Source organism: Amphibalanus amphitrite, unplaced genomic scaffold (genome assembly GCF_019059575.1).
Source record: "Amphibalanus amphitrite isolate SeventyFive unplaced genomic scaffold, NRLGWU_Aamphi_draft 001388F_arrow, whole genome shotgun sequence".
NCBI classification, from domain to species: Eukaryota; Metazoa; Arthropoda; class Thecostraca; order Balanomorpha; family Balanidae; genus Amphibalanus; species Amphibalanus amphitrite.
In genome coordinates this window covers 47206-70993 of record NW_024882881.1, presented here as the reverse complement: position 1 = coordinate 70993, position 23788 = coordinate 47206, and the positions used below count along the sequence as shown (strand labels likewise).

The following is a 23788-nucleotide window of genomic DNA, read 5'->3' as shown; positions in this document are numbered from 1 at the left end:
AAGTTACACAATGACATCCATGAATAAAAAGTGACATAAGATCGTAACATAATCCAGCAAATTTACGTCCAAAAATACACAAATACTTACAGAGCACGCCGCGCCAATACACCAAACCAAGGGCCTGTTCCAGCGCCTCCAGAAACCTCCAGAAAGCTCCAGAAAGCTCTAGAATCCTCCAGAGAGCGTTCCAGCGCCTCCAGAAAGCTCCAGAAAGCTCTCGCCAAAGCTCCAGAAACCTCCAGTAGCCTCCAGAGAGTTGGGAGGTCCAAATTTCTCTGGAGGCTCTGGTCTACAATTATGGCGCACATGTGACAATCACAAATGTAAACAAAGGACTTTTGACTGATAGTTTTAGAACTTGAATGTAAAGAAAATTACATTGCTATAATTTTGTTAATCTTTCTAAATAAAATTGAAAACAAATTTTGTGTTTCAAGAGAGAACAATCGTCATTCTTTTGGTATCTGTGACGCCAATCTCCAGAAATCTCCAGATTGCGTTCCAGCGCCTCCAGTGAAACCTCTGGTAGAGCCTCCAGTCAAGAATTTCTACTGGAGGCGCTGGAACAGGCCCCAATCCAAAATCCAAAGTGACACCGAGAGCCAGACAGAAACCGATAACACCTCCGACACAATATTACCACAAACATCTACGAAGCGCGAATCGGTCATTCCCAAATTAGCACTCTGGAAAAAAGAGAAGTGTCGCAAATACCCAAAATACATCTCAAGGCTACTTTGTGCAGAAACATGAAAATATTCCCTTTGTTTACATCGATAACCATTCTCCTTCAGCTCTATTACTACACAGGGCCAGCAGAATAACCGACAACATTTTCGGACAGAAACCTTTTCTCGAATAAACTTTTCGCGATAAATAAAGACAAATGCACCGAACATTCTACAGCAGACAATTTTAAGCATCACATAGATATTCTAACTAAAAATACGCGACCACGCCCATCTATTCTCGTCATCAATCACAAACCCTAGCAGGTGCTGACCTCTATATCTCCAACGCATCTCTGTACTCGACGTAGGTGGCGTTGGGCGCGGACAATAGTCAACTACCAACCGTCAAAACGGTAAGCGCCCTTACATCCAGCGTTTAGTGGAAGCGTTTCCCCCTCCCCAGCTCGCTGGCTCCAGCACCAACCAAACATGGTTTAGGGCTAGGCAATTGTTATTCATACATGTCGTACAAATTGCACAAGAAGTATTGCACATTTGAGACGTTCTATTATATTACAAACTTAACCTTTGAACCGGAAACAGTGATAATAATAACGCTAAGAAAGTAAGCAATAATGACGATTCTATCGCTTTCGTCTCGCAGGAACTTTTTCTCTTCAAAATGAAGGAAATAAACAAAGGAATATAAATAATCTCTGAGCAAGGTAAATACATGTATCACAGCGAGGGTTGGGAATGTTGAAAGAAAACGCTGTTTACCCAAGCTTAAAAGCTATCCTACGGCTTGTTATTTTAAAGCTTCCTTACTGTTTTGTCATTGTTTTAAATATGAACAGATCTCATTTGCCTGAAATGTGTCGATTAACACATAGTGTAACGAACTCCAGCTAGTTACAACAACGTTTTCTGGTAAACTGAGATCACCTTATATGCTATCTGAAACGGCATTACGAGTACCTACGATTGATGTGAACGTTCTATAAAATGAATACAGCGTGACTTCACCTACGTAAAGCGTGGCCTTTGATGGCTGATGATGAGTATAGTTCAGCAATATATATGGAATGGAGCATTATGGACAGGTCGTGCTGAGGAGAGGCGCGAGGCGTGACGTGACCGATGGCGTGCTGCGTGGCTCAACAGAGCTGCTCTGGCACGGATACAACACACGCAGCGGCGCGACGGCACACAGAAACCAATCAGCGCGGCCGGCGCACGACCCCGACCAATCAGCGCAGCCGACACGCGACCCCGACCAATCAGTGCAGCCGATACACCACGCCAGCCAATCAGCGCAGACGGCACACTTCTCGACCAATCAGCGTAGCCGTCACACAACCCTGACCAATCAGCGCAGCCGACACCTACTGTGACCTCAGAACATGGGCTTATGGCGCTCATTTGACCAACAGATTATGACAAGGGACGCCTGGCGCCGAGATCTGACCGTACACGACATGCGACATTCAACCAAGCATCGCACGCGACTTATAATGATTGTCCGCCAATCACAGTGTTTGGTATTCGCTCGCGGTCTAACGCGGTTAGCTACGTAAACACGGTCTGAACACGACATTGGCGGCTGGCTGGCCGCTGACACTGAACAGACACCGCCGCGCGGCCGCGAACCGTGGCTGGCAGAGACATGACACCGTGTGAGAGAGAGTGACACATAGTGTACCGCTGCGCCGGCCCGACCTGACCCGGCCTCTGCTGGTGACCCCAGGTCCGCTGCGGGGCGCTCACCAGCTCTCCAGCACCATTGGTTCCATTTCAGACAGCACCTGGAGGGAAAGGACGACAGCAACTGATGAATGCCAACTTCACCATTATGACGTCACGTTAAACAAACGACTGAGAATGTGAGAATATGAAAAAAAAATAAGCGCAGTTCACTCCAGCTAAACGAACCTCAGGAGTCGGGGCGATGGGTAGGTGTCACTTGAAGCGTTGCGTGACGTTGGCCAGAGCCACGGCAAAGGCCTGAACAGCCGAGAATGGGTACTGGAAGTCCAGCGTGTAAGCGTTGCCGTCGATGCGGCCAAACTGCATCACCTGTGGGAGACGGGTCAGCCCAGAGAAGAGCGGGAACAAACAAAGGTCGTTACTGGGATTATTTTATGCATATAATCTTAATCGGTAGCAAAGCATCGATATTCTGATAAAACCATGAAGTGAATTATGAGTGCCAGTATGGTAATCACTAAGCATATCAATTATTTTCAAAGCGACACATGACAAAATCGATGCAATGCACGGTTGTCATAAGGAGATAACCAAGCATGTGTTTGATTCGAGCGATTATTTTTTAAATAAAAAGAGCACACCTAAGACAAGACAGAAAAGTGACAACTAAGCGATAAGTCGGCGCAGTGAATCCGCCGCTGACCTGGTCGCCGCAGTACTGGATCTGAAAGTTTTTGGCCGACTCCTGGGTGACCCGGCCGCCAAAGTCGAGCTGGTACACCTGGCTGGACTCGTTCCAGAGCGGCGCGATGTTGTGCATGATGAGCTGGCGGCAGGGCGGCTGGCGGCGCTGGGTCGGCGGGGACGGCGCCGCCGCCCCCTCCGGCGCCTGGGACGAGTCTCGGATACCGCGACGGAGCTGCCGGGCGGTGAATGAGGAAGGTTCAGTACATAAAAAAAAATCATATTGGAACGAGACTAAGCACGTAAATCATGATGCCTATCACTTGTGCACGGCACCGTTTATTATCTGTGTCACGACTGTACCTCAAGTACCCAAAAGAACACAGACTCATGAAATTGAATTGTTGTGTTTATGTACCTAGATCTTACCTTGTTTCTGACCTGGCTCCTCTGGAGTGACTCGAGGCTGGTGAAGGGTTGTGACCTGGTGACCTCAGCCGACTCGTCTTCCGATGATTCAGTTGAGCTCGGCATACGGCGACGGCAGAGCAGAGGGGAGCTCAGCAGTCGCCGGCTGATAAAGGGAACACATTGATTAGGTGCGGAGACAGACGGACGGCAGTCACCACCTCTCTCTCGTAGAGTTATACAGACAGAAAATAAGACAGGCACGGCGGACGAGCAAAGGCAGCAGCCGGCGACTGCTTTATTATATTTCATATTACCATTAAAGATGCACTCCTGAGACAATTTGTTTGCCCCGGACTAATCACATCGCTCGTCCCCCGTCGCTGAGCCAGCCTACCTGATGGGCGGTGTGCCGGTGGCTTTCCTCTCTTTGCGCCGTGCCACGGGCGTCACTGGGCTGCTGTGGCATCCGCGCAGCTCCTCCGGAACTCTCAGCTTGGCGCGAACAGCCGCCTCGGCGTGCAGCACGGCCGCGCGCCCGGCGCCGGCCGGAGTTCCGGTCGGCGGCGGCTGCTTCTTCTGTCTGACGGCGCCACTGTCAGTCAGCCAGTCACCCAGCCGGCCGGACGGTGCCGCGCCCAGACTGTGACTCTTGACGCGCTTCAGCCGGCGGCTGGGCCGCGGGATGAGTACGACCCGCGAGCGCGGCGCGCTGGCCGTCTCGGCCACCATGTCGAGCGTCACGCCGTGGCCGCTGATGAAGTTGAGACTCTGGCTGCGGTTGGGTGGGATCCGCGGCGCCACCGGCCGCTCGTCCTCGCCGTCATCGTCGATGAACTTGATCGCCTCCATCTGGGAGCCGCCGCCGGCTGCGGGGGTCGGCTCAGGGCGAGAGGTCGGTGGCACGGCTCCGCCCAGCGCCGGCTCGCCCGCCGGTGCTGAGGACGTTCGACGTCCAGCCAGGTCGCCCCCAGCGGCGGCGTCCCCCGTCCGACCGTGACTGACCACGTGGCAGCGCGCCCGGTCGGCGCGGTTGACGCTCTGTGAGCGGGCTGCGCGCCGCGGGCTGGCCAGCGCGTTCAGGCCGTTCAGGACGCGCACCTTGCTCGACACGGGGTCGGGCGGCGGCTCGGGCCGCATTTTGGCGTCCATCTCGTGTTTCATACGCAGCAGCGACTCGCGGAGGTGGTCGAGCTCGGGCGCCGCCGCCGCCTCATCGTCTGTGTCGGCGGCGATGACGGGCGCCCTGCCCCGGTCCCGGCTGGGGGGAGGTGGCGGCGGCGACTCGGCGGCGGCCGGCCGTGACAGGGAGAGCGACACGCCTGTCCGACAGGGTCGCGCGCCGGCCTCCGAGCCGCCCACACTCGCCTGACTGGGACGGTGGCGAAAACGCTCTGTGGACAGCGGAGTATTGAATATGTCAGTGAAGCGCTCCTTATGACATCCAAATGTTATGCAACCTAAAAGGGCGTTGAATTAATTAACTGGAAAGCGTCTGAAGTGGAGATGAAATGTAAATAAAGCACAAATGCGAACTCCGGGCCTCAGTTGTCATCCAGCATCCTTAACAAGTTGTCGAAATTGTTAATTACAAGCGAATACCAGAACACCTCAGAATTGTGATTTCTCATATTTTCTCACCGTCTCTATCGTCGTCCCGGCTGCCGCGCCGCGTGCCGGGAAGGCCGGCGGAGGAGCCGGCGGCACATCGGCGCCGGCTCAGCTCCGTCATCACCAGCGTCATCTGACGCGGCTGCAGGTGCAGCAGCGACGTCTTGTAGCTGATCTGGCCCAGGTCGGGCGCGACGTTCGGCGCCACTCCCAGCACGCGGAACTTGGTGCCCCAGATGTTAGAGGTGACCTGCGCCAGCGTGGCCGAGCCGGGCTGCCGATGGGAATATAAGTTAAATGACATCCGGCTAGAGGAATTAAATTTACGCACCTCTGTGGAAACAGATTAAAAAAAAGAACGTCAATATTTCCGAGCCAAAAGCCTACTTAAATTACACCAAGAATCATTTAAAACTTACGAAGCTTGAGATGCATGTCAATGATTAGCTGTGTACCCATTACCGATCAGAGTAGTTACCGACTGCCGTTATCGGTATATGGTTGTGGACATGCTCTATCATCGGTGTGCTGCCGTTATCCAAGCTTCTTCCAACGCTTATCATTTCAACCGGCGAAAATACCATTACATTGGCGAGAGTGGAACATTCGGTAGCGCTCCGACTCTCCCCGCCACGCACGCCGGCATGGCGCTCGGCTAGTTATGCTGCGCCGCGATACTTTTGAGTATTGCGGTACAGCATCATTCAGGCGTCTCTCTCCACTGCCATCTAGCGGGAGGCGCGAGAACGTCCGGGGAACCGCCCGGACTTGATGCGCCAGCGCCCAGCACGACCACAATTTGCCAGAAACAATGGTTGAGAGATTTAAAGGAGAACTGGAGGGATAGTGTCAAGGCAAGTATATTCACCCTAGCCTATTGTTTGCTAAAAAATCTATCAAAATCTTAAATTCATCTGTTAGGAATAGGCTGGTTTGCCGTTTAATTTTTAATGCAGCATATACCCAGGACCACTCAAATACATCTGTCCTCGCACGTCTCCCATCCGCGCCGGTTACCTGGTAGCGGAGCTCCGGCGGCTCGGCGGCCGGCTCGTCTTCGCCGGCGGTCTCCCGCTCGGCCCTGCGACGCCAGCGCCGTCGGGCTGTGCGCGGCGTGTGGCACCGCTCCTCCTCCGTGTCCGAGCTGTCGCTAGGCGGCGCTGCGGTCGCCTCCCGCTGCGGCGCCACTGGGAACACAGGCGTGAGGGGCTGCTTATTGATTGTTGGGTCAGTTCAGCTCAGCGCGAAGGCACCTCGTGCTGCGACAAATAGTAAATAGCAGTTGTGCGGCGTTCGTCTGATTTTGCAATGCCTGAGTTTCCCTCATTTTTTATGTTGCTAAGCTGCAGACAATTTTTAGGAGTTGCTAAGCCATGGAGGCAGACCAAATTTGCTAGCATCCATTCATATTTGTGTGTGCTTTGATCTCTAGCCGACCAAAGCTGCTCACCTGTGGGTGCCGGTCCTTACCTGTGAGAATCGGTCGCGGCTCGGCGTCGCCGCTGACCGACGGGTCGAAGATGATGAACTCTGGACGGATTTTGCTGGTGCGTTTGCCCTTGAGCAGCGGTATGAGGCCGCCAAAGTGCTCCAGATAGAGCGTGTACATGGCGCTGGAGGTGACAAAGTCGTCCTCGTTGCGAATCATGGTGCAGTGCAGACGGGTGCTGCCGTCTGGTGGCTGGGCGATGAACTGACGCAGGCAGCCCGTGTCCGGGATGTGGGACTGCCGAGGACGGAATCGTTGTTATTGATCACAGTGGTGTCTTTTTCTGACAGGCTGGTGACGCCGCCTCCCAGTCCCAAGTACTCGTACCTGGGGTGGTGACCCCACCCCCACCACCTACCCTCATTGGGACTTACCAATCTGTGTTAAAACTGAGCCAGCTCCCCGTCTCAGCGCAAGTGTGGGGCTGGTGACCCCACCTCCCACCTACCCTCGCGGTCTGAATTGCCCGCTCCACAACCCACACCTACCCTGAGTGTGGGGCTGAACAGGCCGGCCAGCTGCAGTTTGACGCGGCGCGGCAGCGGCAGCAGCGCCGTGGCCTCCTCCGTCGCCAGTGCGTCCTTGATGCTCAGGCGACAGAGCAGCTGGAGCGGCGCCACGCGCCGGCCGATCCACGCCACGTGCACCATGGCGCCGGTGGCGATGAACAGCCGCCGCCCGTTGTGGCCCCAGGTCAGCGCCGTCACCCCACACTGCGGGGCAGGGGCCAGGTCAGGTCAGGTCAGGTCAGGGGCCCTGTCGGGGACAGGCGTCGGGTCAAGGCGCGGCGTTAGGTGTATGCACGACAGATGCTCTAACAGTTTTAGCATCAGATCACAGATGAGTTGACGGTAATGTCCTCAGTGGATGCTATAAAAGAGCATTTGGACTTTACTTGGTAATAAAATCCCCAACTGCCCGGGTAGTACCCTGGTGCTTAGACCTCACCAGTAACAAAGGGCGTTACTCGTTGTACTGTGACCGTCACCGGACACCGATCTACGACAACCTGACAGAATCGTGTCTTATACCACCGTGCAATTATCCTACGGCAAAAACTGCACCACCGGGCACATACCGTGCGGCAGGGCAGTCGGCTGATGTAGCGCCGCTCGCCCTGGCTGGTGTAGAAGTGCACCAGGTTGGTGAACACGCCAGGCGTGCTGTCACCGTCCAGCCGCTGGCCCGCCACGGCCAGCAGCTCCCCGCTGTTACACCACTCCATCTTGATACCCAGCAGACCTGCAGGCCAAAGCGACAGACGGATATAGACGCGTTATGTAAGGACCGCCTCAAACCCGCCTAACAACGTGAAATGTTGGGCGCCGCCGCCGGATTTGGCTCTAAATGGAGCGTTGGTGCTATGCGGCTCGAGCTGGGGTCTTACCTTCTGCAGTGGTTAGCTCAGTAGCACTCTGGGCTGATGTATGGATTAGTTCTATTGGTCTTATAGCCAAAGCAGGAGGTTCTGGGAATATCATTGCTCCGTTTTAATGGTATAACTTTAAGGCAAGATGCGATAAGACCCTCATCAAAAATTGAACACTCTATGGACCTCACTGAAGTGCATGCATGCTGAAACATTTATTTCTGACACAGTCGCAAATAGTTTGTTTTCTGTAGACCTGTGTGAGAATGCTGAAGAGCCGTTTTAACTCACCCGTTCGAACCACCACCGGAAGGACGTCGTCATAGCTGTTCATCAGGTGGATCAGACCGTTCTCGAAACTGACTGCTAGCACCAGCTGCCTCCCTGAGAACGAACGGCTTGGTTGGCATTGGTAGTCGCAGAGGTACTGACTTAAGTGCACGTTTGTAGGCAAATATAACATCGCTCATTTCATTTCACACATCCCCACAGTGCGAAATATTTGCAGCCAAATGTTAAACGTCAACTGTCCGTGGTACTATTCAAAATGTGGATGCACACTAAAGCCCCCGTGTCGATATGAATCGAATGTGGGGCCGGGGTTCTGTGGGCTTAAGTGAGTCATGAACTGATTCATCCATGACTCAGTTTTCTGATGCTAAGAATTATCTGCAAAATAGAATAACATGAGTGCATATATCTACCATGCAGATGCGTCGTGCCGCAACATACAATCCGTAGATGTGTCAGCCTTGCTTACAACCCTGGCTGGCGCAAATGAAGATTACAGAATAAGAGTAATGACACTCCCCAAAAGTAATCCGAGGCTGATTGACTTACACAATCTCGCTGTGTGTGATAGCGATACTCTTCAGGCAATCTGTGACTCTGATTCGAGCCCACGCGGCACGGAAGGTAATTTGATTAGGCCCTGACGCTGTGGCTTTTTATAGAGGCCGGCGCACTGCCCTGTGCTGTCCAGTCGCTCGGACGCAGTGCGCCCCCCCCCCTCCCGGTGCCGGGGTGGGGGAGGTTAATGAGCCGGACCATGGGGGTCGCTCCGGTCTGACTGCAGGCGGGGAGGAGAGGGGAGGCTGCGGAGGGCCGGTGCTGAGCAAACAGCCATTACCAGCGACCGGTCAGCGGCGCATTAGCCGCTGGCACGGTGCAGGCCCCCCTCCCCCCACACACACACATCCCCCTCCAGCACACACATAAACGCGCGCGCCGACATACACCTGAGAACGGGCATATGTGATGATGCGTACCTGGTGCGTAGGATTTGAGTGAACGTCACGTGAACTGCATCGTCTAAGTGAGATTGGTAATACAAATCAAAAGCACGCAGGTAGATACTCTTTTTCATTATAAACGTCAACCCCTGATTGTTTTAACAATCAAACGCAAGCATTGGAAAATCTTGTTCAACATTCCTAATTAATTTCGTATCGTGACGTCGGTGTTCCTTGTCTTTGTCGTTTGACGTCAGAGGTTTGCCTACCTACTACTAGGTTTATAACTATTCACATAACAAGATTTAGCCCTATTTCCGTACCTTGCCGCCCCATAAGGACATTTTTTTAAATAAGGATGACATAAAATTTACGTCACTGAAGAAAAGAAATTTAATGCTACTTGGTATGTCTTAGCTGCTTAGCATCCGTGTCGATCGTACGAGTCAGGAATGCAGGAATACTCAAGAAAACGCTATATTTCTTCTAAACCAGACGTATGAAACATGGTACTTGGAAGTTAGAAAAGCATGCTGGGATTCCCCTGGCTGCATGTCCGGCTCCGCTTTAATCTAAACCGTTTATTACGTCGCCACCGTCCCCGAAATGCTCGATATAGCCGCCTTTATCTCTTCGCCGGCCAGCATAGCGCCCTTTATCTCTCAGCCACCCAATATGCCGGACACTCCCATTTACGAGTCCCCGGCGTGGTTTCGGTCCCCAGCCGACGCTGGAGCAGCTCCCCGTCCTCTGAGCCAGTTCTGGAGCAGCTTCCCGTCCTCTGAGCCAGTTCTGGAGACGCTCGCCGACCCCAGATATCGTATAGGACACCCTCCATCTCCACCATTTCCCTGATGCTGCCTCAGCTACCCCGGCTCCATCTGCTCCATAACTTTCCCCTATTTTCCTACCATTCCTCTGACGTTCACGATCCCATCTCTCATCCAACGCCGTCTTATCATTTCTCTAATGTCACTCTGGTCCCAATCTTAGCTCGTCGCGTGACCCAATCATTTCCCTGGTGCCGCCCCTGCCCCAATCGCTTCCTGGCGCCGCCGCTGGCCGCCGGCGTAGTACGGCCAATAAGCCAAGAACTAGCCGCCGCGGGCCGCAGGTAATCCTCGTTCGCACTTCTCGCGCGCTTGCGCTCGGCGTCTTGCCGCCGGGAGTCGGGGCGGCGGCGATCGATCGCCGCCGGCGGTCGGCGCTGGACGCCCGCCGCTGGCTACTGCCCGCCGTCGACAGTGATGCATCGCCCTGGCTCCGTGGCGGGCCGCGCACGCACAGCCCCGCTCCCGGCGCCCCTCCTCCGAGACGGGAGGCCAGGATTGTAGCAGGAAAGAGTCAGAGACCGACTCGCCGCCGTGGATGCCACACGGTTCCACACGCATACAGGCAGGCATCCATATACGCAACTAATTTCTATGCGGTAGGTAATTTAATGAAATTCAGACGCGGCCTCCCTCGCAGGAAGCTCTCATAACATATTCCGGATACTTCGCATTGAGAGGCAATCGTCCGTAAGTCGTTGAGCGATTGTATTCTCGGTGGCGTGCCGCTGTGTTGAATGTCACGATGCATTTTTATCACAGTTAAAAACAAAAATAAACAAGTTATCCGGAGATAAAGGACATCAAAAGAGCTACTAATGAACAATTCAAATCGTATCAAAAAGCAATGTATAATCTATCGCAGCGTTTGTATGAAAATCTTTCCTCTGGAGACATCCTTACGTTTTCCGGAGCCGGCCGTGGTGTCGTCTCGCTCCTCCATTTTGAATTTCTCGCAGTTCCAGCTCATCTCGAGAACGGGCACGCCTTCCAGGAGCGTGACGTTGGAGACCATGGCGCCGTGCACGTCCATTACCACCAGCTGGCCGGTCAGCGAGCCGAAAAACACCTGCCGGCGGCGCAAACAGGCTCTCAGTTCGTCCGAGTGGTGACTAGACACTGCGAGAGACATAGGAGACTTACCACGGCAAACGACCATTTTGCGCTGATTTTAGAACTCATGAGACAAGAGAATTCAATCAGTATTAAGTGCTAGCAGGGGAATTGTGGCTGCATCAAACGTGTAGCATTTAGAACAATTATACCAGAAATTGTTATCACTTCCTGGTCCGTTATGTGTCACCGTGTCATCTCACTTGCTGGACTCGGTGTGTCCCCAGTACTCTCACCTGCTGGTGGTCTGGTGTCCCCAGTACTCTCACCTGCTGGTCGTCTGGTGTCCAGTACTCTCACCTGCTGGTCGTCTGGTGTCCAGTACTCTCACCTGCTGGTCGTCTGGTGTCTAGTACTCTCACCTGCTGGTCGTCTGGTGTCCAGTACTCTCACCTGCTGGTCGTCTGGTGTCCAGTACTCTCACCTGCTGGTCGTTTGGTGTCCAGTACTCTCACCTGCTGGTCGTCTGGTGTTCCCGTACTCTCACCTGCTGGTCGTCTGGTGTTCCCGTACTCTCACCTGCTGGTCGTCTGGTGTCCCGTACTCTCACCTGCTGGCTGTCTGTTGTCCATCACTCTCACCTGCTGGTGGTCTGGTGTCCCGTACTCTCACCTGCTGGTCGTCTGGTGTCCCGTACTCTCACCTGCTGGTCGTCTGGTGTCCAGTACTCTCACCTGCTGGTCGTCTGTTGTCCATCACTCTCACCTGCTGGTGGTCTGGTGTCCCGTACTCTCACCTGCTGGTCGTCTGGTGTCCCGTACTCTCACCTGCTGGTCGTCTGGTGTCCCGTACTCTCACCTGCTGGTCGTCTGGTGTCCAGTGCTCTCACCTGCTGGTCGTCTGGTGTCCCGTACTCTCACCTGCTGGTCGTCTGGTGTCCAGTACTCTCACCTGCTGGTCGTCTGGTGTCCAGTACTCTCACCTGCTGGTCGTCTGGTGTCCAGGTGCCACAGACGATGTTGCTGCTCAGTCTCAGGTTGGACGACCAGTACCGCTGGCCAGCGACAGAGCCCACCAGGACAAACCCGTCCTGCGGACAGCCGACACAGTGATAGAGGGGAACGGACATGGAACGTACACAGAATGGATACCGAACAGACAAGGAACGGACACGGAATGGGCACGGAACGGACGCGAGACGAGCACGGAAGGGACACGGACCGGACCGGACACAGAACGGACACGGAACGGACACGGGCTTGGAACGAACCGTCTTGTTCCTATCATGGCACAGCAGTCCCTGGAAACACAGCCCACGGCTGGCTTTGGCTGTGATATGCATACACATGTCTGTGTTCTGTCTGTTGTGTAGCACACCCGTCACACTCAACATCGTCAAAAGAGACAGTCTCCAGACCGTCTCATACAATATGCATTGGTACGGCGGTCCTACAGCCCGAGGTGGACTCCGCAGCAGGGATCACAGACCTCACGTTTCTTCCAGAGTCTCTCCTTCCATCAATGAAGACCCTATCTGACGTCTTCGGTCGTCCTTTCATTAGGTCATGCCTGGCACCCGTGTAATCTCTATTCCCGAGAAACTACCCGCCGCGGCCATGCAGGGACATGCGTTTTGGCTTCGGCCGAAAGCTGGCACCCTGGTCTTCCGAGATGTGTGGGCAGCTTTCATCTCAGATTCCCGGATCTCTGCCTGAGACTTGTGGCGCATCGCCGGGAAGCCGAAACGCAGCAGACTGTTGTCGAATATAGCACATATGCAGACATAGGTATCCGTGCTTCCCCAGAACTGGTGTGACCCGCTGCTCCGGACCAATACGCCTACGGCAAGAGTTTCAGCATTGCTCACCACCAATCGGATCGACTCGAAATGGGATGTTATGAACAGGCTGAAACTCGCGAGGGTGCTACCACTATCAACGACTCGAACCGCAATCCCTCTGAATAGCTTTAGTAGCGTGTCTGAAACCGTGCATGCCTGGACCTGGTGCTAAATTTAATGACATCGGTGGTGGTCTTTATTGGTAGGTGTCGGTACTCGGCTTAGGCGAATGAAAGCTAGACTCATTTTCGTGTCATGGGCTCAGTTTTGCCCAAGTAGCGCAATGTGCGTGCCAGGTGGACGCCGACTATGGCGATTATCAATCATCGCCATAGTCCATATGCCTAGTCTACCTGAAGACGGTCCTAAGTCTCGGCCCGTCTAGTTCGGAGAGGAGCCATCTCGGTCCTGGTTCCCACCGCAGCGTGGGACCCAAACAGAGTCGTGTGGCTTAGAGTGACAGCGCAGAGCGGACACTTCATTACCCGAGCCGTGTGCCGGGTCTCCGGTGTATGGATTGTCGATAATCTATGGCAGAGCGTCCCGGGCACAGCCAGGTAACGGCAGGCGGAGTGACAACTCACTCACGGGAGAGAGAGAGAGAGAGAGAGAGAGAGAGAGAGAGAGAGAGAGAGAGAGAGGGAGGGAGAGAGAGAGTGGGAGACACGGCGGAATTACAATGACGCAAACCTGTCGCCACTCAACACTGCCCGACTTTGAGGACCTTTACATAGATCACGGCTTTGAGTGTTTATAAAGCCATGGTGTGTGATGGGAAACTTCGGTTTCTTCTCCCATGGAACCCAACAGATATAATTAGATAAATTACGTTATACCCCGTACAGCCTAGTTCATTCGTCTGGAGTGGTCACAGGAGATATGAATATTATTGAAAATTTATTTAAGCTAAGTTTAACACTCATCCTAACTACTGCTTCAAAGACATTAACAGAGAGCGCTAGCATTTAACGTCCTTCGCGGGGTTCACGGGTTATTTCAGATGCAGTTTCCGTGGGGCCATCCGTAAGGTTTATGATTTGAAATTGTCACAACCGAAGCGCATGAAGGCAATAAAATGCATGACCGACGCTATGCCGTCACAATTTTTCCCAAATTGGATGTTCTACCGCCATGGATGAGAAATGCATCTCTCATGCTTGACGGCGCCATGCTCACAGTATGTTCGCCGGACATAAATAAAACCCGTCTCTATGGGATGGAAATGGTGAGACATCACGCCACGGTTGAAACATCGTTGATGTCCCACAAACCGATACAAGAGTCCAGACGTACCCAAACGCAGCCGACCATTTCCATTGCTGGGCAAAAAGAGAAATGATATGGCATTAAGTATTTGGATCATCTACTTTGTGTTGTCGTTTTGACACGCACTTCGATACCTTCAATCGATGAAAAAGGATAAATTTACAATTATACGTCGGTTATACGTCGTCTCGCTACATCGCGTCTCGCGATCGCCGCACGGTAGGCGATTGGTATGTGGCACTGGCCATTAGCCATGGCGTGTGTCGACGGCTGTTAAGGTCCGTGTTTTAATGTAGCGTACCAGTGCAGGTCGTTCACCTGGTATATATAGCCGATGTCGCCAGTGAAAATGCTTCACCCGGTATGTAGCTGATCTCGCCGTTGAACATATGCTTACCTGGTAGCAGATGAGAGCCATCCGTCCGTCGTGCGACCAGGAGAAGTGTGTGACCGGTGTGCTGCGGTCGTTGATGAGCTCGATGCTCCAGCGGCCCTCGTACTTGATCCAGACGAAGATGATGCCTGAGCTGTCGCAGGTGGCCAGCTTCTGGTAGGGCTCGTTCCAGCGGACCAGCACGATCTGCGGGAGTGGCCGGCTGCCGGTCAGTGGCGGCCGGGGAGGTAGACAGCGCGCCGTAATCCGACCCAGACAGGCCCGACGGCCAGCCGACCGGCTCCATTATCGCTGCGACAATCGCCGGAATGGCGGATCTGCTGCCGCTGAGGTCGCCGACGCACCGCGGGCCGGCTATTATTTGCGGTGCGCTCAATGTCACTGTCGGGGTACGGCGACTCCAGCGCTGATTCCCAGCGGGCATGTGTGGATGGTGATTGTTGTGTTCATGTGATTGTTCGTGCCTTCATATGATCTTAATGCACATATCTCGATGATATCAGCCTATGTGGGCTGCCGACTGACATCATGTGGCATGTCAACGAGCTTTCTTGTTGACAGAATAGTTAGGTACATAATTCCATATGATCTGACTTCCTTAAATACCGTAAAAAATTGATTTTTGACTAGCATTTAAGTAATATATGCAGGAACATTTAGTAAGAGCGTTTGCTCCTTGGTGTTTTCTCCGCCCAAATGGTACAACGTAGATTCTCCGTGCAAATTTATGGGGCCTATGAGTTGTACCTACTGTTTATCGCCTCCAGCCAGAACATGCAGACACTTGGTAGTTTGTGAGGTAGTTTATCTACAAAGGGTCAGAGTAAAGTGCCGCATCATATCCGTAGTCCGTAAACAGCATACTTACATTACAAATTACAATAATGCACCCAGTGGACAAAAAAAACGCGACAATTTTCTGTCGCAAAAGATTGCATCCATTGTCTGGCCCATTGAACATGCATAAATCTGACGGCACTTTTGAGCACTGAATATTAATTAACAATGCTATGAATCAAATCATGGACGAATCACCCCATACAAACGGCTGTTGAGACCGTCCCCTTTACCGTTTTAACGTGTCTGTGCCGCCCGCCCCTTTACTCTAACCTGACTACGGTGACCGCCCTTCATGCTCTGACCTGAATGCAGTGGCCGCCCTTCCCTCGCGGGCCTGAAAACTGACGGCAGTAGTCGCCCTCCCGCCCTACTGCGTTGCCCCCTCCCCCAGCTCTGACCTGACAGTGGTGCCCCCCCCCCCCAGCTATGACCTGACAGTGGTGCCCCCCCCCCCAGCTCTGATCTGACAGTGGTGTTTGCCCCCTTCCCCTCCCCCCCGCTCTCACCTGACTGCGGTGGCCGCGCAGATTGTAGTTGGTCCGCACGGGCAGGTCGGTGTGTTTGCGGCTGTGCGAGGAGGTGAAGGTGACGCCGGCGATGGCGCGCGCGTTGCCCGTGGCTAGCCAGCCCTCCTGGTAGTAGCTGGACCGGTTCAGACGCCAGCTGCCCTCCTGCTGAAAAAGGCAGAACAAACAGGGTGTGAGGGAACGCATGCAGCATCCTGCTGCGAAGGACAGAACAACCGGGAATAGTTAGAACGAATGTATCCCGCTCTCCGCTGCAAATTATTTTGGAAATATTGTATGTTCGGATATACCCCGAACTTTTTGTTACATTTGCAGTAGGTATCACACGCTAGAAACATTGTAAATTTACAGCGTGAAGTGCGAACAACTCTTTAATTTAACAGAAAAAAAAAATATTAGTAACCATGAACAGCCCGGCCCGGCTTACACGCTTCCGAAAGACATGTCCGCAACCGTGCAAGTCCGTTTGTCAAGCGGTCGACTCCGTTGGGTAATCCCATCTATTCTTCATCGATATTGACTTCTTTTTATGCATCTAGCACCATAGGCGGCGGAACGATTTGAGACAAGGGGGGGCACCATGGCTCAAGGAGCCAAACCTAGGGTACCCCCAAATCCTGTTTTCTCATCGGATTTAGGCCACTTATTTTTCGTCACAGCCCTGACACGATGATTTTTTTAATTTTATTTTTTACTAAACGAAAATGGCAGTTCACCCCCGTATGCAGGGGTGTAATTTTATATCTCTTTGTGGGGGCATATGCACCCACAATCCTGAATTATGTATGCCCACACAATGATGAAAATGCACCCACAAGTCTTACAAGGCTGCAAGCGTCCTTTCGAGAGCACGGTGCCCTTCGCATGCTCTAACGGCGTCCTCCTGACCGTCTCGCGTTCATGGATAATATAGCGTTTTTAATCACTCGGCACCCTTCTGGGAGAATGGCGCACTTTTGACAGCACCGCGCCATTCTCATGGTCCAACGGCGCCCTCCTGACCGTCTCGCGTCCTTGGGTCTCTGTTCACCGTGCATCCCTCGACTGTTCGGCGCCCTTCTGGCCTCTCAGCGCCCCTGAACCACATATAGCGTTTTCAATCACTCGGCACCCTTTTACGAGAATGGCGCCCTTTTCATGATCTCAAGGCGCCCTCGTAACCATCTGGCGCCCCCACGTCCCCACCAACGTAGCACTACTGACTGTGCGGCGCCCTTCTGGCCTCTTAGCGCCCCTGGACCACATAGCGTTTTCAATCACTCGACGCCCTCCTAAGAGAATGGCGCCCTTTCCCTTTTCATCGTCTCACGGCGCCCTCGTAAGTCGTAACCGTCTGGTGCCTCCACATTTGGTGCCCCTCCTACTGGATGGCGCCCCTCTACAGCTTTTTACGTCCTTCCGGTCAGTTTCCACTTTTAAGCGTGTATTTGCTTAGTCAGACACGTCACATGAAGCGCCATTCGGCTAGCAATGTTATCAAATTCGGTGTTAATTTAGGCTCCCACATAAAGAATATATATCGCGCCCCAAAACGGCCTGGCGCCGGGCGCCCCTACAGCTGGGCACCCACAATCATTTTAGGAAAATCACACCCCTGCCCGTACCTATGTGTGGTTAACTTTAAGCTGATCCTCAAGTACCTATGTTTTTGTCTCTTCCTTATTCTCGTTTGATAAATTCCATTAATCCTACATGTAATAAATTACCAAGAAGCCATCGCAGTGTCGTAGACTATATATTCCGTGGCAGTACTAATCAGTGGCGAATCCCAGGGTGGAGGTCACATGGGTCATGACTTAGGGCCTGGGGTCACCACATGCCTGCCAGGAGCACCACAGGCCTGACAGCCGACAGGGGCAGCACAGGCCCGCCAGGGGTACCACAGGCCTAGCAGGGGCACCACGGGCCTGTCAGGAGCACCATCGGCCTAGCAAAAGCACTACAGGTCTTCCAGGGGCACCAAAGGCCTGCCAGGGGCACTATCGGCTTCGCAGGGGAACCACCGGCCTCGCAAGGGCACCATGGGCCTGTCAAGGGCACCACAAGCCTGTCGTTGGCAATTTAGGATTGTCAGAAGCACCACAAACCTGTCAAGGGCACCTGCGTTTTAACAGGGGCACCACAAACCTGCCAAGGCCCAAGGACACCACAGGCCTAGCAAGGACACCACAGGCCTGTCAGGGGCACCACGGGCCTGTCAGGGCCCATGGGCACCTAAGTCATGTCAGGGCCCACCGTAGGCTTGTCAGGGGGCAGGGTAGGTAGGTACCACAGTCTTTCCAGGGGCATCAGCGGCCTAGCAGGGGCACCAGTCATCACATGACTAACCAAAAATAAAGAAAATAAAAAAAAACTGAAAATAGGCACCACCAAAATTAAGTGGCCGAAATCCGTTGAGGTTTTAATTTTGGGCATAGGTAGGGGCACCACTTCGATTCATGGCCCTCCCCTTGGAGTTTTCCCCGAATCTGCCCCTGGTACTAATACATCAAATTTAAGGGGGGGCACCTTGCTATTGGTGCCCCCCTTGCAGAATTCAAGGGGGGGGGCACGGTGCCCCGGTGCCCCCCCCGTTCCGCCGCCTATGTCTAGCACAGCACATGTCACGGCTCATGTCAACTCACTTAACCCTATTCCTGGCGGGGGGGGCCTCAGGAGCCCCCCCCTGAGGTTTTTTGGTTATTTCTCCCAAACGCGTTGAGCTAGGAAGCTCAAATTTTCTGACTTTTCCTATAAGGCTTCTACGCAACATGTCTGAAAATTTTGAGTTGATCTGACCTCAGGTCAGGTCACCAGAGGCGGTTTGGCGACCCTACCTCAGAAAAGTTTGCAATCACGCCAGAGCTAGAGTTTTTGACCGATCAATTTCTTCTCTTCAGGCTTTAGTTAGGGTACCAGTATGTGCAATTTGTATATCTCGGAATTTTGATATCGGTGACCTAAGGTCAGGTCAATTTCGCGACCTCCCCATTATAAGTCAATGGGGGAAAAATCAACTCCCTGTTTTTACCACTAAAACGGGTCGGAATGGCCCAATATACCATACATGACTTCATATACGATCAACCTTCACTACCTTGAGGTCTGTTTTGCTGTTGGGCAGCTGTGAGGTCATGTGACGTCATCAAAGGTCACCAAAGGTTTTTGGCCAATAACTCCGTACAGGAACAAGATACAGACGCGTGGATGGTCTCATTGTGTTCAGCTCGTCAAGACGCATCGAATGATATACATGATGACCTCGAGGTCACGTGACCTGAGGTCAACCTTTGACCTTGACCTTTCGAGGTCAACATATATATCATTCGATGCGGATTGACGAGAGGATCACGATGATGCCCTTAGTTTGTTCCTATCTTGACTAATTCGAAAGTTATTCGAGAAAAACTCTCTCCATATCTAGCGCCGCCATTTTGACTTTTTCGACCCCTGTGACGTCATCTTTGACCTGACCTGAAAATGACCTTAGTAAAAATTGTAGACCTTGTCCATGCGTATCCGATGCCGTTTACCGCTTGTCGTTATCTTGCTTCGTTCTCGAGATCTCAGGGGGGGGCCGAATCGCCCCCCCCCCCCCGCCAGTTTCTTGTCCCGGCGGAGCCCGCCAGGAATAGGGTTAAGTGTCAGCATTGCCACTTGCCAGTCCAAGTCAGTGCAAGTCAGTGTATTGTCGAAATTGTTCCGCTTGCAATAAATCCGCAACTGTCGGGACGATTGCACTGAAACTTTTCCTATCGGTGGGCAGCCATAGCTTGATGCAACCCATGCTGGGTTAAAGCGTTCATAACTTCATATGCATGTGTGCGCTGTGTATCGTGCGGTAGCATCAGTAGGAAGCGGTCAAAGTTTCGTCAATTTAGGGGAGGGGCAAATGCCCTAAATGCAGCGCCCGTGGATCCACCATGGGAAGATCCTTGCCCATTGTTATTCACAGCAGGTTTTTTTTTTTTTGGTTTGTCGTATATGTTCGTAAAGCCATTCTAGACTGAGAGAATTTCAGGACCGTGAGATGACGGTATAAGGGGAGGCCCTGAGGCGTAATAAGCTGGGACTTGGGTGGCAGACTCAGCCCGGCCACGACCGCAAAAGCCGCCATTTGCAAAGTGGTGAGGAGAGTAATCAAGATAGCGGCAAGGAAACGGTACCAATCAATCCGCAAATTGACTCGAATTCTTACCAAATACCAAGTCAGATAATAAGAGGTTCCACATCATGATTCATCGCTACCCGCCCTTTAACTTGTAACATTACTTGTTTCTAGTGCCCTTCAAACTAAAAAAAGGACAACGAAACTGACGGGAAAACAACCAGTTCACCACCTTTGGCCTCACGCCAGAGCGCGTCCACTGCAGTCGAAGGAAGATATATGGGTAAGGTGGTCTGGTAGGACGGGTAGCCGTTCGAGCTGTATTATTCTTTGAACCGTCAAATTGGCCATTTATGGGCGGCCAGCAGCTCGCACTTACTGGCCGTCGCCGCCGTCAAACATCCGCGTAAGATCCAGATCTGGAGCATGTTCAGCCAAGGCCCTATATACCAGGTAGGGTCGTCCGGCGATTCTACCTGATCGTGACGTCAGCTCGTGACGTCATCTGGGGGCAAGTCTTGAAGTCCCGTTTAAGTCCTATACAAATGGGCGATTTTTGAAGCGCTGTAGAACAAACTCTGCTGAAGCTAGCACAAAACTAAGTGCATCATCGGGAAGCCGAGACATTTTTCTTCGAATTATCTAAGAAGCGTTTTTCACTAAACCCATTAGTTTTTCCAAAAATGCGTAAAAAAGCCCCCATGCCTCCGCAGCCTCCCTTCCGCCGGCCGCCACGCCGCCGCGGTAGTGTAGTGGTTAGGATGCTTGCGCCGTAATCCAAAGATCGTGCGTTCGAATCTAGGCGCGGGTCGTACTTAAATCGAAATTGCAAGCAGAATATGTGTTTTTTCTTGATAAATCACTTATATTACAGCTAACCGTTCATAAAACCATCGATAACAATTGACTGAAACCCAAAATATAGAATACATTCTAATAAAACAAATTAAAATATGGCGGCCGTTGCGCCAGGCTCCGCCCCCGACTCCGCCCCTTCGTGTGACGTCATCTGTGCACTTGGACACACAGGGAGATAGGGGACGACATGGGCCTGTGTTCAGCTGCTTAGCGGTGCTCCAATACGAGTAGGGCAAAGTGTCGCAGAATACCACCATCAACGTCAAGTACTACCTACCGGAGCAACATCCTGGCCAAAATGGTTGGAGGCGCTCAACCAGACGGTACAGGAGGGCTCCGTTTCTGAACGCACACTGATACCTGATTCAAGCCACGCTGTCTTCATGCGGGGCGGCGCGCTAGCCAAGAGTCCCTAAAAGCATAGGCGCGGGAGCCGGGGGGGCAGTGGGGGCAGCTTGCCCCCCCAACTCTGGGGCCGTGGGGGCGGTGCCCCCACAGCTTTGAGACGGAATACCACACTTTTTTGCAAATGTTTTCTTTTTTTGTTGAAAAAGCCGAGGGGTGAAAAATAAGTGGCCTAAAACCGGTGAGAAAACTAGATTTGGGGGTACCCTAGGTTAATCTCTATTATGGTGTGCCCCCCCAGTCGGAAAGTAGTTCCCGCGCCCCTGCCTAAAAGAACGGGAAGTGATGCCGATAGAACTTCCAATCATTCTGGGCTAACAGCTTATGACTTGGAAAAAGTTGCGACCCCAATTCAATCGAAAACCTGTGGGCTCTTGTTCAGCAGGAGGTGTATGAAGAGCCACCCGCCACAAGCACCGCCCAACTACAGGCACCGGTTTAGACGGCGTTGGTCCGCATCAAAGCCAGTGTGCTGGAGAATCCATTGGCTGGAATGCTCCAGAACGTTTGTCTTGTCACTGTGTTCTTATGAAAGGTGGCTACATGGTCATTTAAAAAGAAAAGTAGGTACCAGATTTTCTGCTTTTTAATTACAGCGGGAAGAAAGGTGTCCGGATACCTAATTTCCTCACACCCTGCAGGTACCTAATATGATCCCGCCTCAAAAACAGTATTTGTTTTTGCCGCTCCCAAGAGGTGAAATGTACCTATGAACTGTCGTGTAGCATGTAGTTGCCGCTTCACAAGTTATTAGAGCTCATGGCCTTGTGAGTTGCATCACGAGGCCGTCCTCCGGCCCTCAGCCGCGCCCGCCCGGTCCTCTGCCCGCCTGGGTGCAGTGCGGGTCAGTCTACCAGGACAGGCGTTCTACTGGACAGTGCGCTATAAGAGCTGTAAGCTGAAGCGGTGACGTCAACGACCGACGACAGCGCCGCATTTGAACGGTAATAACAAATCGATTCGCTGATGAGCTTGTGGCTTTTTTAGATCATCAGTAATACAAGCCACCGTTTGATATGCTCTTCGATATGATAAATCAGAATCATTAATGCTGGCAAATCGGGTTAGATATCGCGAGCATGGAATGGTATGAAATACTGGCGCATAGCACAACAACTCAAGCAATTGTTGATATAATTAGCATTCAGCAGCTGCACATCTCGTAATGTAGAGATTCAACGCGTTGAATGATTCGCACATGTCCTAGTAGGGATGCGTTAGGTAGGCAAATTCCAAGCGTTTTAAAGGGATATCCGTTTTGACGAGACGTCCGATTTTAGCAACCAGATACTACAGTAGGTACGTGTATTTACACATGAATATAGGTATAACTAGGCATACGTGCACCATGCATCCAGCGCATCGTGACAACTGGCAATACTTCCGAAACGGTAGCAATTTATAAGCGATATAGGTAAGTGGCCGGGACAGTGACTGAACAGGCTGCCGAACGTATCGGCCAAAATCGCCACTAGCGGCAAGCCTAAAACAAAACAACCGAACCGAACCAACCGGACGCATGCTGACTAAAACTGAGATAACTTGCTCAACTACGTGGTCGAAAGCCGACTTTCAGCTGATATTATTATAAATTATTATGTCGTCAGCAATAAAAAAAAACAGCTGAGGGTGCGACGGGTGTGTCATGGATCCCATAACTGAGAGACTTTACGAGCTTTGCCAGGCGTTTTCGCAGCAACCAGTAGTCATTGAAACGGCTTTACACTCGACAAAAATTCGTACAGATGTACCGGATGTCAACGAATGTGGGCGAGTGAACAGTTGAAAAAGAATGTATTTTAATGCCTTAAGCCTAGGGTAATGGCGAACAGGTAAATAGATACGTTTTGAGAAGGCATCCGATTAAGCACACCAATGTGATATTGCAGTATCGCGCACACTGTTGCGAAATAAGACATAAACATTCAATGACCATTGTAAGACATTCAATAATCAGGACGGCCTCATACACGGCGTACCAAGACCTACCTCGATGAGTTCATTGGGCACACGGCCCATCCAGGAGAGCGACAGGATCGGACAGTCCGACTCGGCGCGACAGTCCTTCTCCAGGTGGAAGTGCATGGTCCACACCGCTGGGTCACTGGCACCGACGCCGCGTGATGTCGGCGGCCGATCTGACTGCACGGCTGTGCCGGCGGCGGGCGAGGCGCGGCCGCGGACACACCTTGGCCTGCAGGGGCAGACGGCCGGTGTGTGCCCCACCTCGGCGCCGGCCGTCGCCCTCCTCCGCCGACCACCCCACAATGGTATGGGCGAGAAAATCGAAGCCGCTGCGCCGTCCGGTCGCCTAACCTGCGCTGTGTCGGCGGCGACGGCCGTCGGTGCGCCGCGCGCGCCAGAGACACCTACCGACCGGGCGGCGACACTCTGGTGTGGTGCATCCGGGCGGTGAGTCGGAATGTCGGCCCGTCCCTGGTGGGACGATTACGTGACAAAAGATCGTAAGACAAAAGGTCGTATGGAAAAAGATCGTAAGATAAAGATCGTATG

At 52.7% G+C, this 23788-nt stretch overlaps 1 protein-coding gene across 1 annotated transcript; it reads right to left on the bottom strand.

Annotated features, from left to right (window-relative positions):
- Positions 1-1167: 1167 nt before the first annotated feature.
- Positions 1168-23491, bottom strand: LOC122372698 (tubby-related protein 4-like). The gene is made up of 16 exons (XM_043350213.1): positions 23264-23491; positions 15904-16071; positions 14561-14743; positions 12040-12147; positions 10908-11073; positions 8234-8326; positions 7652-7815; positions 7062-7286; positions 6555-6810; positions 6102-6271; positions 5115-5358; positions 3871-4867; positions 3495-3639; positions 3085-3300; positions 2607-2750; positions 1168-2479 (listed from the first exon to the last, which is right to left on the bottom strand). Exons 1-15 carry the CDS (start codon positions 23357-23359, stop codon positions 2634-2636), a joined length of 3348 nt encoding a protein of 1115 aa, XP_043206148.1. The 5' UTR covers positions 23360-23491; the 3' UTR covers positions 1168-2479; positions 2607-2633.
- Between the last annotated feature and the right edge of the window lie 297 nt (positions 23492-23788).